Here is a 15,955-nt window from a genome sequence, read left to right on the forward strand (position 1 = left end):
TTTAGTGGTTGAGAGCTTTCTTATGATGTGTTTAAGTTACATACTACTTGCATTACAATGCTAATGGAATAGATATACAGAAAAAGGTAAAAACACAAAAGCTTAAATGGTTATTATAAGGACATAAGTACAATCAAACTAACAAACAATATTGACCTAGAATAAATGTGAACGCAGCTCAAGCTTTGATAAACCATAAAAGTCCATGTCACTTTTTATTTCCACCATTGGACCTCAGTTCCAGGCAATTAACAGGCACTTAACAAATATATATATGTGAAATGAATTGATGTCAACCACCAAGATGTAGAACTGCAAATAACATATAGTTGTCCTAGCCAAGCTAAAATCTCCCTTTAAATATGGTATGAAAATAATTGCCATTTCTTTTCAAAGTCAGATCTTTAAATTGTGCTGCTTATTCCCTATTCTGGCTTTGAAGAAGAATAACAATATACAAAGAGGCAAAACATCTGGAGAACAACTAAAATTTATACAAGTTAATTGACTTTCTTATATATTATACTAGAGGCCCAATGCATTAAATTTATGCATGGAGGGGGGTCCCCCCCTCAGCGCAGCATGTACCCTTCTTTAATCCAGGACCCCTTGGTGGATGTCCAACTGCCAGCAGTCAGACATCTCTCTCACAATCTGGGTCCACTGGCTCCTAACTGCTCACCTGCCTGCCAATATGATTGCCCCTAACAGCCCCACTGCCTGCTGGCCTGGTCACCCTCAACTGACCCCCCATTGGCCTAGTCCCCCACAACTGCCCCCCCCCAACAGTTCCCCACGCTGGCCTTGTCGCCCCTTACTGCCTTCCTGCCAGACTGGTCACTTCCAACTGCCCCCCCACCCCCTCTGGCCTGGTCACCCCTTACCACCCCCGTCCCAGCCAGGTCACTCACAAGCCCCCCCCCACCCCCCGCCTCGCTGGCCTGGTCGTCCCATGCAGCCTACTGCTCTGTCGTTTGGCCTCCCCTCACTGAGCCCCTTGCCAACCTGATTTCCCCATGCAGCCTGCTGCTTAGTTGTTTGGTCACCCCTCACTAATGCTCCTGCTGTCCTAGCCACCGCACACAGCTTGTTCGGCTATGTGTTAGGTTGCAATGGTACTTTAGAGTCACCATTCCTTCCGTGCACTGGAAAAGGTGTCCCTCGGCCCAGCCTGCACCCTCTCTAATCTGGGAACACTCAGGGGATGTCTGACTGCCAGCAGTTGTACATCTCTCTCACAATCCAGGACTGCTGGTTCCTAACCGTTTACCTGGTTGCCAGCATGATCACCCCCTAACCACTCCCCTGCCACCCTGATCAATGCCTAACTGCACCCCTGCTGGCTCAATTGCCCCCAACTTCCCTACCCTTCAAGCCCAATAACCCCCAACTGCCCACACCTGCCAGCCCAATTTTCCCCACTGCCCTACCTTGTTGCCTGATCACCCCTAAATGCCCTATCCTGCAAGTCCAGTGCCTCCAATTGCCCTCCCCTGCTGGCCTGGTCACCCCTAACTGCCCACTCCTATAGGTCTGGTTGCCCCCAACTGCCCTCCCCTGCAAGCCTATTCACTCCCTCCCCCACAAAGTCCTGTCCCCTAATGGCCTGATCACCCACAACTACCCTTCCCTGCCAGCCATCTTGTGGTGGCCATCTTTGACCATATGGGGGCACCCATCTTGTGAGAGGGTGTGATGGTCAATTTGCATATTACGTCTTTATTTTATAGGATAACTGAAATTCTTTAAAAATTATAATGTTTCAACCAGAATGTTCGAAAACTTTAAATTTAATTTTTAAGGATTAAAATTACTTTAGTTTATATAATTTTGAACACAGGTGACCTAGGACAAATTTGTTTTCAAATTTTGCACATACTAGAGAACATTAAAAATGAAGTTTTTGTTTTTTTAAAGCCACTTATTTCTTTTTTGCCATGTATTCAATTTTGCCACACAAATCTGTTACTTTTATTTTAACAGTTCATGTGAGTTTATCTTAGCAATCTCTTTTGAGACAAAACAGTCAAGACCCAATTACAACAGGAAAGTTCAAATATCACTCAAGGGACAGCCCTAGAACATTCAGCTCAAGAGATCAAGCAGACTGCTCCACTAGGTCCCACAGGACACCTACTATAATACATAAAGCCACTGCATTAAGACTGGGAGTAATAGCAACTCTAACACATAGAAACAATAACAAAGAAACACTTAAAATGGGGAGACAAAGAAACAACCCCCAAATGAGGAACCTCCATAGATAAATCTAAATGAAATGAAGGCAAGGAATTTATCAAACACAGAGTTCAATGGGAACTACATAAAACTTAGTGGAAACTATATTAGCGTGAAAAATTACTAAGTGTCATGGCTTGGCTATACAACATATTTATAGAACATCTATAATTCTTAAAAATATGTCATTATCTACCAAAATTATAATAATTTACCATAACTACATAATACAGAATTGATTATTAAAACGCAATGTCAAACTTGTTAGATCTGACTGTGCCTCTTGGAGATAAAGACATGCTCTACATGTTAATCATTCTTTATTTTAAAAAGCATTCTTTCCACAAAATATTTTTTTTCAAGATGAGTAATTTCCAATTCTAAATGGTCAAGTTGTTAATAAGTGATGTTTTTCCAAGTCTAGATTACAAATCAAATTGTGATAAGATTTTCATATTTTTTTATACTATCATGTTTTATATCCTATTTTTAAATCCCTTCATTTATTAATTATAAAGAAATATGGGTTTATCATTAAACATTTTAATATATAAAAACATAAAAGGATTAAGCACAAAATGAAAACTATCTAGAAATAAGCATTGGTCATATTTCAATATGTTTTCTCTAGTCTTTTTTTTTTTTAAATAAAGATATGCATGCACATATACTCAGCATACAAATGTAATATTTGTGCAATATAAGTACTTTTGTTTACTGCTAATTTCCCTTAAAACATGAGTATTTTTCCATGCCATTAAATTTCATTCAAAAATATGATTTTAATGGCTGCACAGTTTCCCCCTTGAATAAATATACTATGATTTATTGGGCTGAAACTCTTTTAGAGATTTAAAATATTTCCTGTAGTTACCATATCTCCTGTAGGAATATTTAATGAGCACATGAGGTTAAATAACTTCTAAGCAAGACCAATGGATCACAGGGCATCAATATTTATAAGAGTTTTAACACATACTGATGAAGAGCTATTCAAAATTTTTATCCAATTTCTATTCCTACCAGTGAGACAGATATGTATAGACATACATATCTATATACTAGAAGCTGGGGCAAGAAATTCGAGTGTTGGTATGGTCCCTAGATGTGGTTTGTAATCAGCGCCATTTTCCCCAGTAGCCTGCAGCCTTCCCCGCACCCCCCCCCCACCTTTGGTTCCTCGCTTGCCATCGGACAATCAGAGCCTGCTGGCCAGGGAAAGGGACCTAGAGGTGGTCAGTGCACCTCATAGTGACTAGTCTAATGGTTGTTCTGGCCGTTCCACCATTAGAGTCAATTTGCATATTACCCTTTTATTATATAGGATCATGGCATATTTTAATGTACCCTTCCAATGCTGGAATTAAAAGTTTTACATACTAGTTTATTTAATAGCAAGAATATCTCACTTTTGTTTTAAATTGCATTCTTTTGACTACTGGTGATAATAAAATGTTATCATATGTTTGTTACCTTAATTCTAATATTTATGTCTACTGCCTATTATTGTATTGATATATTTATAATTTTCCCAGTGATTTATAAAAACTGATACATATTAGATTATTTTTCTACTGTATATTACTACCATATAATCCTATTTATTAAAGAAGTAATATGCAAATTGACCATCACTTCAACACACAAGATGGCTGCCCCCATATGGTCAAAGATAGTCATCCCCATGTGGACATAAGAAGGCCACCACAAGATGGCCTGCAGTAGAGGGCAGTTAAAGGTGAATGGGCCGGCAGAGGAGGGCAGTTGTGGGTGACCAGGCCTGCGGGGGAGGACAGTTGTGGGTGACCAGGCCTGCAGAGGAGGACAGTTGGGGGGGACCAGGCCTGCAGGGGAGGGCAGTTGGGGACAACCAGGCTGGCAGGGGAGGGCAGTTATGGGTGGCCAGGCTGGCAAGGGAGGGCAGCTAGGTGTGACCGGGACATTAGGGAAGGGAAGTTAGGGGTGACCAGGCCAGCAGGGGAGGGCAGTTGGGGGCAACCAGGCCTGCAGGGGAGGGCAGTTATGGGGCAATCGGGCTGGTAGGGGAGCAGTTAGGTATCAAGCAGGCTGGCAGGGGAGTGGTTAGGGAGTGATCAGGCTGGCAGGCAGGCAAGCTGTTGGGAGCCAGCAGTCCCAGATTGGAGAGGGTGCAGGCTGGGATAAAGGACACCCCCCCAGTGCATGAATTTTCAGCAATGGGCCTCCAGTATTATACTATATGAAATACATACATTTCAGCCATTCTAAAGTACGGCACCCAATTTCTTAAGTGTAAATTTAAAACATAAACTTTCTTCTGTTTCACAAGTCATTAATTAAAATAATGCTAACTTCCTGAAACTAATACAAAATGATATTCATTATAAACTATAATTGAAAAAATTAATAACAATAAAAAGAAAAGAAAACTAGAACCTAAAATGGCTGGTAAATAGTAACTATAATAAGCAGTGCTGTCATATTGAATCTGCTCTGAAATACCCCCATCTTATTTTTGCTTATCTTGAGTAATTGATGATATAATTGAAGTATTCCATGAAACTCTCTCCTTAAACTATATTTTTCTTAAGTTTTACTAAGCTATCCTTCTAACTCAATTTCCTATTGATAAAATATATTTTAAAATTCAGATTCTTCTTTCAAAAGTAATGCCAGTAATACCATTATGAATTAATCCATAATACAAGGAATATTGATGGATAACAAACTATTTAGTACCTACACATGGAGCAGGGAATACTAAAAGACAGTAGGTGATTCAAAGTAAGTTGAATTATAATATTAATTAATATATATATACAACTTATATCAAAATTTCACATAATTTAAAAAAAATGTATCAATAAGCTTTCAGAGAAAGCTAAGGCTCAACTGTTTTATAAACAGAAGTATGTTATAAATCCTACAATTCCTAACATTGGGACTCTTAGTTTTAATATCTAGATTTCTTTTAAAATTTAAATTATTTTACACAAATGATAATGAGAGGTTTTTCCTGAGACATCAAACAGGCATAACTTACCACATCCCGAAACACAACGGCACGCAGGCGATTAATATCAACATCCTGAAGAAGTCTATCAGGGTCCTTAATAGGAGAGAGGTTACCTGGAACATTTTCTAATGAATTCTAAAAAAAAAGATACCCAATTGTAAAAACATAACAACACAATACATAAACTTACAAAGTAGAATAATTTCTCTAATTTAGGCATCAAATTGTCCGTGTTCTTTAACTCCTCTTCACTGGACAACATTTAATGACAACAATACTGTATTATAAGAGTAGTTTTCTGTTCTCCTGTATCTTGTAGATTTCCTTTCTAGTATTCTTGTTTTTTATTACCAGACCAACCAAGATAGATTTAGAAAAATGGGTAAGATTGTGGAAGGAAGAAAAAAACTGATTTTGAACTTCAGAAAATCTGGGCTCTAAATCTCTGCTGTGTGACCTTGAGCTTATTACTAAAATTTATTTGGCCTTAATCCCTACCTTTTGTTAATAAATCTCTTTAAGTCACTGGGTTTCATTTAACCATCATACTTTTTATATGAACTTATTATGTTACATTATTATATGAGACTTTATGTGTGTGACCATTTCATGAACTACACAAGTTAGAGATAGGTAAACTGAAAAAAATGTAAACATACCCTTAATATTAAAGCTGAAAGATATTAAAGACCATTACAATCAAAATGCTTTTTATACTTGAAAATACAAAAATTGACAAATTATTTGTAATGTGTCACATAGCAAACTAATAACAGAGTCAAGTTCCCTGAAATTCAATCTAGTACTTTTTCACTTATTCACACAACATATTAAGAATTGTATGGACAGAATATGTTAAGAATTGCATGAATTAGTTGATTAGAAGGTCATCCTTATATGTCAAGGTTTCAAGTTCAATTCCCCAGGATTGTAGGGTTCAATCCCAGGTCAGGGCTTATATAAGAATAAAGCAATGAATGCATGCATGAATGGAACAACCAATATATATTTTTCTTTCTCTTCTCCCTTCCTCCCCTGCTTCTGTCTCTCTCTCTCTCTCCTCCCCACCTTCTCTTTCTTTTTCTCTTTCTCCTCTCTCCCTAATCAGTAAATAATTTTTAATTGCATGAATTAAACTAGGTAATATATGTGATGTACAAAATATAATTCCTATAAATAAGAAAACTTGCTGTTATTATGATTAAAAATATCTTTCTATTTCTCTATAGATCACAATTATGATATTTTGTTCCAAAAATTAACATGATTTCCACTGCAGCACAGGACAGTAAAAAGAGCATGGTATTTGAAGGTTGTTATTTGGTTTACATTACAATTCCAAAACTTACCAGCAATATAACCTTAGGTGAGATATTTAACCTCTATAAACCTCAGTGATTTAATCTAAATAATAGGCTAACAATATTTATCACAAGACAAAAAATAATGCATTGACAGCATAAAAGTACATAATTTATGGCAAAAATGAAGAAATTACATTTTAACGTATAAATCATTTTATAATGTCTCTATATCCATAAAGTAATTTAATCCTTATAAAGGCATATGTAATACTTTAATCAATAAAGGGGAAAAAAGCTTGTATCATCACTCCTTTTTAAAAATATATTTTATTGATTTTGTACAGAGAGGAAGGGAAAGAGATAGAGAGCTAGAAACATCGATGAGAGAGAGTCATCGATCAGCTGCCTCTTGCACACCCCCCACTGGGGATATGCCCGCAACCAAGGCAAATGCCCTTGACCGGAATCGAAACCGGGGCCTTTCAGTCCCTCAAGCTGACGCTCTATCCATTGAGCCAAACCGGTTTCGGCTCATCACTCCTTTTTAAAAAGTATAAAAAATGAGACCACTGCAAATCCAGTTTAGTGCCACACCCAAATTAATTAAGGTGTTTCCTTATTAAAGCACATAAAAATGCATAAAAGCTGGGAACCAGAGACAGGGAAGCATGGAACAGAGTGTGGAATCTCAGAAAGAAAGTGGGGGAGTGTGAGTGGGAGGTAATCAACCAAAGACCTTGTATATATATATGCATAAACCATTGACACAAACAATATGGTGCTGAATACCTGGAGTGGAGAGCTGGAGGGGGTCAATGCAGGGGGGAAGGAGATATCCTATCTAATAAAATAGTAATATGCAAATTAACCATAATTCTGCTACACCCACAAACCATGCCCACCAGCCAATCAGAGCAAATATGCAAATTAACCCCAACCATGATAGCTGCCACCACAGAGAGCAGGAGGGAGGATTAGGTTTCCCAGGCAATGGAGGAAGCCAAGCTTTCCACACACTCTGGCGGGCCCAGGCCTCCACTCAAGGGTAGAAAGTTTCAATTGTAGAAGATAAACAAATCCCAGATACCAGGTCCTCCACTTGGGTCGCCGGCCTGGCCTGCAAACCACCACAGGCCCCTCGCCCATGCCACCCCACACCTTAAGGAAACCCCCACCCTGATCTGGGATACCCTTCAGCTGAACCCCACCCATGCACCAGGCCTCTATCCTATCTAATAAAAGAGCATTATGCAGATTGACCATCACTTCAACACACAAGATCAAAATGGCTGCCCCCATGTGGTCAAAGATTCTGCCCTCAGGTGGACACAAGATGGCCAGCAGGGCAGTTGGGAGGCACCAAGCCTGCAAGGGAGGGCAGTTGGGAGTAATCAAGCCTGCAGGAGAGGGCAGTTAGGGGCAAACAGGCTGGGAGGGGAGCAGTTAGACATCAATCAGGCTAGCAGGGCAGTGGTTAGGGTGTGATCAGGCTGACAGGCACAAGTAATTAGTGGCAATCAGGAAGGCTGGCAGGTGAGCAGTTGGGAGCCAGCAGTCCTGGATTGTGAGAGGGATGTCCAACTGATCGGGCCTAAATGGGCAAACATCCCTCGAGGGATACTACCCTGTTTCCCCGAAAACAAGACAGTGTCTTATATTAATTTTTTCTCCCAAAGTTGCTCTAGGTCTTATTTTCAGGGGATGTCTTATCTTTCCATGCGCTAGGTCTTATTTTCAGAGGATGTCTTATTTTCGGGGAAACATGGTAGACTGGAGAGGGTGCAGGCTAGGCTGAGGGACACCCCACCCCATGCACAAATTCCGTGCACCAGGCCTCTAGTATGTAATATTTTCAATAATAAAAATTTGCCATAAAGATTTACTTTAAAAAAAAAAAAAAAAAATATATATATATATATATATATATATATATATATATATACACACACACACACACACACACACACACACACACACACACACCAGTGGTCCAATGCATGAATAAAGATTCATGCAAGAATGGGCCTCCATTCTCCTGGCTACCTGCACCAACTTCACTCTGGGCCAGAGCTGCCTTTCTGCTTTCCCACGCTGCCCAGAGGCCTGGAGTGGCTGGGGTGGTAGGGAAAGCCTGCGTTTTCGCCATGGCGATGATGCAAGAGTCCAGCCCTGTGCTTCATGCCTGCATATGCAAATTAACTCGCTGTCTTTGTTGGGTTAATTTGCATACTCACTCCTGATTGGCTGATAAGCATCACAAAGGTACAGTCAATTAGCGTGTTACTATTTTATTAGGTAGATATCTAACAGAAAGTCAAAAAGGAACACTCACCAACCAGTCCATTGATTCTCTGTCCTAAAATGTGTTATCTTACTAAGTTAACTTTTCCTCTAATATTTCTATAGTGATCACTTATTATCCATTTTTCTTGCTAGATAAATGGAATACCTCAACTAAAATACTACAAATTTCTTTCTTTTTGGACTTTTCTGTTCATATGCAACAATCAGAGTAATACTTGGCTTGACTATCATGAAAAGTTCGCTTTGTCTCCTGAATTGAGTACAGACACCTTTAAAATCAAAGCTCTAAAAAATAGTAGTTTATTCATTTCATGAGTTCATACAATCAGTGGTTAACTGCTGGAAAAAGGAAGGGAATTAGTATTAATTGAATGTTCACTGCATGTCAGGAATTAAGTATTTTAATACATTATTGTTGTTGTTGTTGTTTTATTTAAGTCACACAAACACCTTTTCGGTTAAGATTTGACCCATTTTAAAGACTGGAAAACTGAGGCATTGGAGATTAAGGAATATGTCTTGGCTCACAAAACCACTCAGTGGTAGAACCAGGATACAAACTCAGAACTGTCCGATTCCAGAGTTTGTGCTCTTTTGATAAGTGCTCACAGTGCTATACAAGCTCTGGAATTACAAAAATGTACAAGTTATGGAACACTCTCAAATAACTTAGAGTTTACTATACCCACAAAAATAACATGAGGCATTACTGCGCATGTTTTTATATTTAATTTTCTAAGCAATGGAGTGTCCTGTGGAGACTTGTGAGCAGTAAAGCAGTCTAATTATTCTACAAATGTCTTTCTAAATGCAGTGAAAAAGAAATATGCTGCAATACAGATATACTAAATGTGTGGTTGTTCTGTTTAAAAACTACAGAAGTTTGAAGCCATACAACTTTTTAAATTAATTAAACTTCTATTCCATGTCTTCACTTATTGAGGGGAAAAATCATGGGCCAATATCAAACATCTCATTACAAGTGGAGTATATCAAACAAATATCCACCCTAGTCCAGGGTGACAGTGACAGTTATCTCAAAACATTTTCCTCAGAGTAGCCCTTAATTATAGCTAAGAGTTTAATAGATTTTAGTTGGGTAAAAAATACAGATACAAACTTTAAGAAAAGAGAACCCATGTAAAAGTCAATAAATAAAGAATAAAAAGATTTTTCTGAGGAAATGAATGAAGTGTATAATGTGACAAAAATGGTAAAAGCAAGGGAAAAGGGAAAAGTTGCAGAGTCACTTACACATATGATAAAGAGAGCTAATTTAGGATAATGATTAATAGCAGGTTCAAAAATACTCTCCACTATTCATTCATTTCCTAGACATTCAATTTATTTTTACTGAACATTATGGAAGTCTATCACCAAAAAAACATTATTCACTCATGTAATATATATTATTCATTCATTTTCCATTCATTAGTCAATATATATTAAACTCTGTATAAAATATATGTATTAAAATAGTTATAACTAAGAACTTTTCAGATCTATGTATGCTATACTGCTTAAAAGAGCCCTAAGGAAGTAGATATTATTAGTATCTTCATGTAAAAAACAAAAATTCAAGTCTCAGAGTGGTTAAATAACTTGGTGCCATATTATGAAGAGAGAAGCCAGCACTAGAGCCTGGTGATGTCTGATCACTAAACCCTTTTTAGTTTTGTTCTCATAAAGTTAAAATAAAATTAAGGTAAGTTACATTAACATAGAAAATATTGAATTACCTTTGAAGCTGCTATGGCAGTCATACTTTGGGTTGCTTCTTGAGGTTTACTGCTTCCATGGGAAGATTTGTTCCCTCTGTCCCTTTGTCTCTGCCGACATTCTAAACAGTTTCTCACAGCAACACAACAAACTAAAAAACCAGAAGGTTATTATTAATATAAATTGACTTTGACATGTTGATTAAAGTTGCTAGGTTCTATTGTTCTTTCTTTCCCCTTCCTCCATCTTTTTATTATACTTAAATCAACTAGATCAGTAAATATGTTTGATAATTATAAAATACTAAAGGCCCAGTGCATGAAATTTGTGCACCTGTGGTTGTGGTGGAGGGTTCCCTCAGTCCAGTCTGTGCCCTCTTGCAGTCCAGAAGCAATCGGGGGATGTCCGACTGACAGCTTAGGCCCGCTTACCCTGGACATCAGTTGCACATCCTTAGCGCTGCCACAGAGGCAGGAGAGGCTCCCGCCACCACTGCTGCACTCACCAAGTATGAGCCTGGCTTCTGGCTGAGCAGTGCTCCTCCTGTGGGAGCACACTGACCGCCAGGGGGCAGCTTCTACTTCAAGTGTCAGCCCCCTGGTGGTCAGTGAACATCATAGCAACTGATTGACTGGTTGACTATCTGTCCCCTGGTGGTCAGTGCATGTCATAGCAAGTGGTTGAGCAGCTTTAGCATATTATGCTTTGATTGGTTAAACATATGACCTGACAACCAAACTCTTAGCATATTAGGCTTTTATTATATAGGATTAGAATGAAAAGAAAAGTCATAAGGAGGGTTACATGAAATACTTTGGTTATACATTAATACTTTGCAGAAGAAAGCAAAGCCAGGAAATCTCTAGGATTGGATAAGAAGCAAAACAGAGAGACACATACATCTTTAACATTGGAGGGAGCAGGATAGGTAATCTTTAACATTTATAGTATCTAGAGGCCTGATGCATGAAATTCGTGAAAGGGACTCAGCCTTTGCAGCCCCACCTGCCTCGGCCCTCTCAGCCCTGGCTTCTGGAAGGTTGTCCAGAAGGTCTTCCAGATCGTTTTTCTGCTGTTCGGTCTAATTAGCACATTAGCTCTTTATTATATAGGATAGTGATGAATAGTACATATGAAACATAAGTGTAGTTACAAAATTTAAACAAAATACTCATGTACTAGCTAAAAACAAAACTAAACAGATTATTACCAGGGCTTTTGAAGTTCCCAATATTCTCTTCCATAGTTTGTCTTTCCCCTCCATCACTCAAAATCCTGAATTTTATGAATTACTAAAATGTTTTTATAAAATTAATATTCATATTTGTTAAGTTCTTTTGGATAAGACTTCTTCCCATAATTTGACTACCTTAGCAACTATCACAAATCCCAACATCCATCTTTCCTCAAGGTAAGAAAGTCATGGCGTTTGTCAATAAGCATTCAATAAGAAGAAACTTTTCCTTTACTTATTTTAAGAAATAGTAAAGTATAGCAATAAACTACCGATTTTGGAATCAGATCACAGGAGCTTAAATCCTGGCTCTTCCACTTCTGATTTTTGTGATCTTGGGCCAGCTGCTTAAACTATCAGTGCCTTAGTTTCCTCATATAAAAAATGAATATAAACATACCTCTTTAGAGAATTCTTGTGAAGATTAATTGAATTGATATATGTAAAGTGCTTGGAACAGTAAAAAGACATAGATATATAATTGTTTTTGCTTTATTATTATTCACTTATAAAACATTCCAAGAAATAAATCTGCTAGAAATTATTGGGATAAAAATTAAATCATCAGTAAAGCTTTGGAATATATTAGAAAAAAAAAAATAACCAAATAAGTGCTAGTTTGAAGATACTGAAGCATCTTATCTGATAAAAGAGTAATATGCAGATTGAGCATCACACCAATACACAGGATGGCTGAACCCATGTGGTCAAAGATCCTGCCCCCATGTGGACATGAGATGGCCACCACAAAATGGCCAGCAGGGGAGGGCAGTTGGGAGGGACCAGGCCTGCAAGGGAGGGCAATTGGAGGCAATCAAGCCTGCAGGGGAGGGCAGTTAGGCATGACCAAGCCAGCAGAGGTAAGAAGTTGGGGGCAACCAGGCATGCAGGGAAGGGCAGTGGGGAGAGTAGTTAGGGGGGAACAAGGCCTGCAGGGGAGGGCAGAGGCTCTGGTACTGACAGCTGGTGAGAGAGGCAGCTGCTGGCCCTGATCATCCCCCAGGAACTGGAGGAGGTAAAGAAGCCCTGAGGGGCGATTTGGGCTGGCACCTGCCACTCACAACCGCTGAGTATTGGGGGCCGACGCCAGGTGCTGGCAGCAGGTGTGAGCAGGACCAGCACACTGGCATCAGGTGCAAGCACTTGGCGGGACCGCAGCACATGGGACAAAGAATTTTCAGTAACCATCAGAGGCTGCCCTGAAGACAGCAACCGGTGCCCCGCCTTGGTCCGATACCCCCACTCATCTGCTCCACCATCCCACTGTGGCCGATGTCTGCCATGTTCTTCGCTCTGTCACCTGCTGCCAACACCTACCATGTTTCATGCATGCCCCCTGGTGGTCAGTGCATGTCACAGCAACCGGTTGTTTGGCTGTTCAGCAGTCCCGTCTATTTGGATATTACGGTTTTATGTAGATAGATATATAAAAGCCCAGCTACTGAATGGCAGAATGGCCAAAATGATTGGAGTGACCAGTCACTATGACATGCACCGTGGAAGCCAATAGGCCCGATCTGTCCCCCCAAACTCCTGAAGCCCCTTTCCCCCCCACCCCTATTGGACCCTCCTACCCTTCTCTCCTGTTTCAAGGTGCACAAGAGCTGCCCTGAGGCCTGGAGCCCCAGGGGGGAGGGGCTCAGTTCCTGGCTGTGCTTCTCTACACCTCAAGAGCACTAAATTACAAATGTGGCTGCCATGAGGGATGCCTGCCTGGGAAGTGGGAGGAATGCACATCAAAGAGGGCAAGAACAGAGGTAAAGCCTGCCTGGAAGAACCCACACTAGGGGAGCCATGCTCCCCAACCCCAACTCTAGCTCAGCGCCACAGGCTGCCTGACAGACACTATTGAGAGGCAGATGAGCAGAGAGCTCTCTGGGCACGTGAGAGGGGTGCACCGCAACCCCTGCATGTCACTGCTGCTACTCATTAACCTGTGCTTCCCGCTGCACTACCACCCACCTACGCCACAGCCACCACCTCCTCACGCTCACACTGCCATCACAGCCACCAAAGCCTCCTCCTGCACTGCACCCCTGGCTGGCCTCAGGCACCCCATTCTCACCTTGCCCTGCCTCTGCCTGTTTGTAATGATTGGGATGAACAGGGCAGTTTTGCCCTGCACTTAAGCACATAGCACATTCCCTTCTCCCGCAGCAGCCAGCTTCCCTGGTCCTCCACTCTGCACTGAAGGATAAGGCCAACCTAGGCAAACGTATGGTGCCCTCCTGTGGGTATGCCTGGAGACATAATTCTTGGAAACCCAGAGCCCAGTCTACAGGAGGGCCCTTTCTTGAAGAAGTACATTACAACTCGCAGAAAGCACCGCACCTCCTGCGGCCCTGAAGCTCATGAAGGAAACTGAGAGAGAATGCAAAAGAATGCGCTATGATGGTGCTCTGGGGGCGCCTGTGCAGTTTCTGGTCGATATATACATGTGGGCCCTCCCCCCAGCCAGCCCTGCCTCCAATTGCCCCCACACCAATTGGGGACAGGCTTGGCTGGCCAACCTCCCTCAGCTCTCCCCATCCCTAATCCCCCCATCAAGGGCAGGGCGGCCAACCTCCTGTGCCTCCTACCCCCTGCTGGACTAGCACAATGGTTCCCATTGATGTGGGCCAGTAGACTCCACCTATACACGAATGTGTGCAGCAGAACTCTTGTTGAGAAATAAAATTGTATGTACTTATAATTTTTTTTATGTACTTATAAAATTTTTATGTATTTACTAGAGTCCCAATGCACAAAATTCGTGTACTTGGGGGCTCCCTCAGCCCAGCCTGCACCTTCTCACAGTATAGGAGCCCTCAGGGGATGTCTGACTGACAGTTTAGGGATGTGGTAGGTTGGCCAGCTGAGGAAGGGCTGCAAGAGGCTCCAGGGTGTGTCAGACCCATCCAGTCAGTCCCAATCAGCAGTACCCCAGCAGCAAGCTAACCTACCAGTTGGAGCTTCTGCCCCCTGGTGGTCAGTGCACATCATAGCAAATAGTTGAGTACCCCTAGCATATCACTAGCATATTAGGCTTTGGTTGAACAGCTGTCTGGATGACCGGACACTTAGCATATTATGCTTTTGTTATATAGGACTAAGGGCCCTTTACAGGAAGGTTCCTGCAAGAACAGGGCTTCTGGCGGGCTTCCCTCCCGCCACCACCACCTCTCCCGCCCTCCTGCCCTGGTAATTTCCCTGTCGCCTCTTGCCCCCACCCCATGCTTTTCCTCCCGCAGCCACTGCGCACCCCTCGCCGCCCCCCCTGCGCTTTCCCTCCAGCTTCTGCTGCCCGGAGCTTTCCCTTCTGCTGCCACACTGCCCTTTTCTGCAGCTCACTGCTGCTGCCACTCGCCCCATCTGCCCCGCCCCACCTGCCACCACTGCTGCGCATGCCTCCTGCACTTTCCCTCCCACAGCCGCCTTGCTTTCTGCTTTCCCTCCATCTTCCTTCTAGGCTGTCTCAGTCTTTACTCCTTCCTCCCTCGGTATATGCAAATTAACCACCATCTTTGTTGGTTTAATTTGCATACTTGCTCTGATTGCCAGTGGGTGTAGCAAAGGTACAGACAGTTAGCATTTTCCCCTTTTTTTAGTGTAGATATGTCAAGTATAGCATACTTAACATATAAATACTTTGTGAAATGACAATCACAATCATATTAATTAACATATCATTTTTAACGCAGTTCTAATGCCTTTCTTAGGTGAAACTTCTCCCCTGAAATTATACACCTATAGCGTTTTACATAAGTTTTGTTTGTTTTTTTAATTCTGGGTAAAAAGAATACACATTAGGAATTTCCTCCCTATCTAATGTCTTGGTTTCTTACATCTTACTTATGATGCAAAGCAAGTATATAAATAGTAGCTTTCTGGTTTTTTGTAAAGTCTAAAGAGTATAAATAAATTTCCCCTTTAAGACAGGTAAGAGAGGTAAAGATGGTTCCTGCCTTGAGCTGGTCTAAATTTACTAAGAGTTGTCAATGTTAAGTTTTCGTTTCTTTCTTTTTAAAAAAGTATTTGGAAGGAGAAATCCAAGATGGTGGCGTAGGTGGGCATCTAAACTGCTGCAAGGCACAACAATTACAAAAATACAACCAAAAGACAAAACATCTATCACCCAGAACCACGGGAAAGCTGGCTGAGATGAAGCTCTACAACTAGAAT

At 41.1% G+C, this 15,955-nt stretch overlaps 1 protein-coding gene across 6 annotated transcripts in view; it reads right to left on the reverse strand.

Annotated features, from left to right (window-relative positions):
- NBEA (neurobeachin) overlaps positions 1-15,955 on the reverse strand; it is a 798,235-nt gene that overhangs the window by 535,241 nt on the left and 247,039 nt on the right. For all 6 annotated transcript variants that reach the window (XM_036455167.2, XM_036455161.2, XM_036455163.2 and 3 more), the window contains 2 exons: positions 10,581-10,711; positions 5,261-5,368 (listed from right to left, as the gene is read on the reverse strand). In XM_036455167.2, coding sequence (XP_036311060.1) covers positions 5,261-5,368; positions 10,581-10,711 — 239 coding nt within the window. The remainder of the gene's footprint in view (positions 1-5,260; positions 5,369-10,580; positions 10,712-15,955) is intronic.

Source organism: Pipistrellus kuhlii, unplaced genomic scaffold, assembly GCF_014108245.1.
Source record: "Pipistrellus kuhlii isolate mPipKuh1 unplaced genomic scaffold, mPipKuh1.p scaffold_m20_p_3, whole genome shotgun sequence".
NCBI classification, from domain to species: domain Eukaryota; kingdom Metazoa; phylum Chordata; class Mammalia; order Chiroptera; family Vespertilionidae; genus Pipistrellus; species Pipistrellus kuhlii.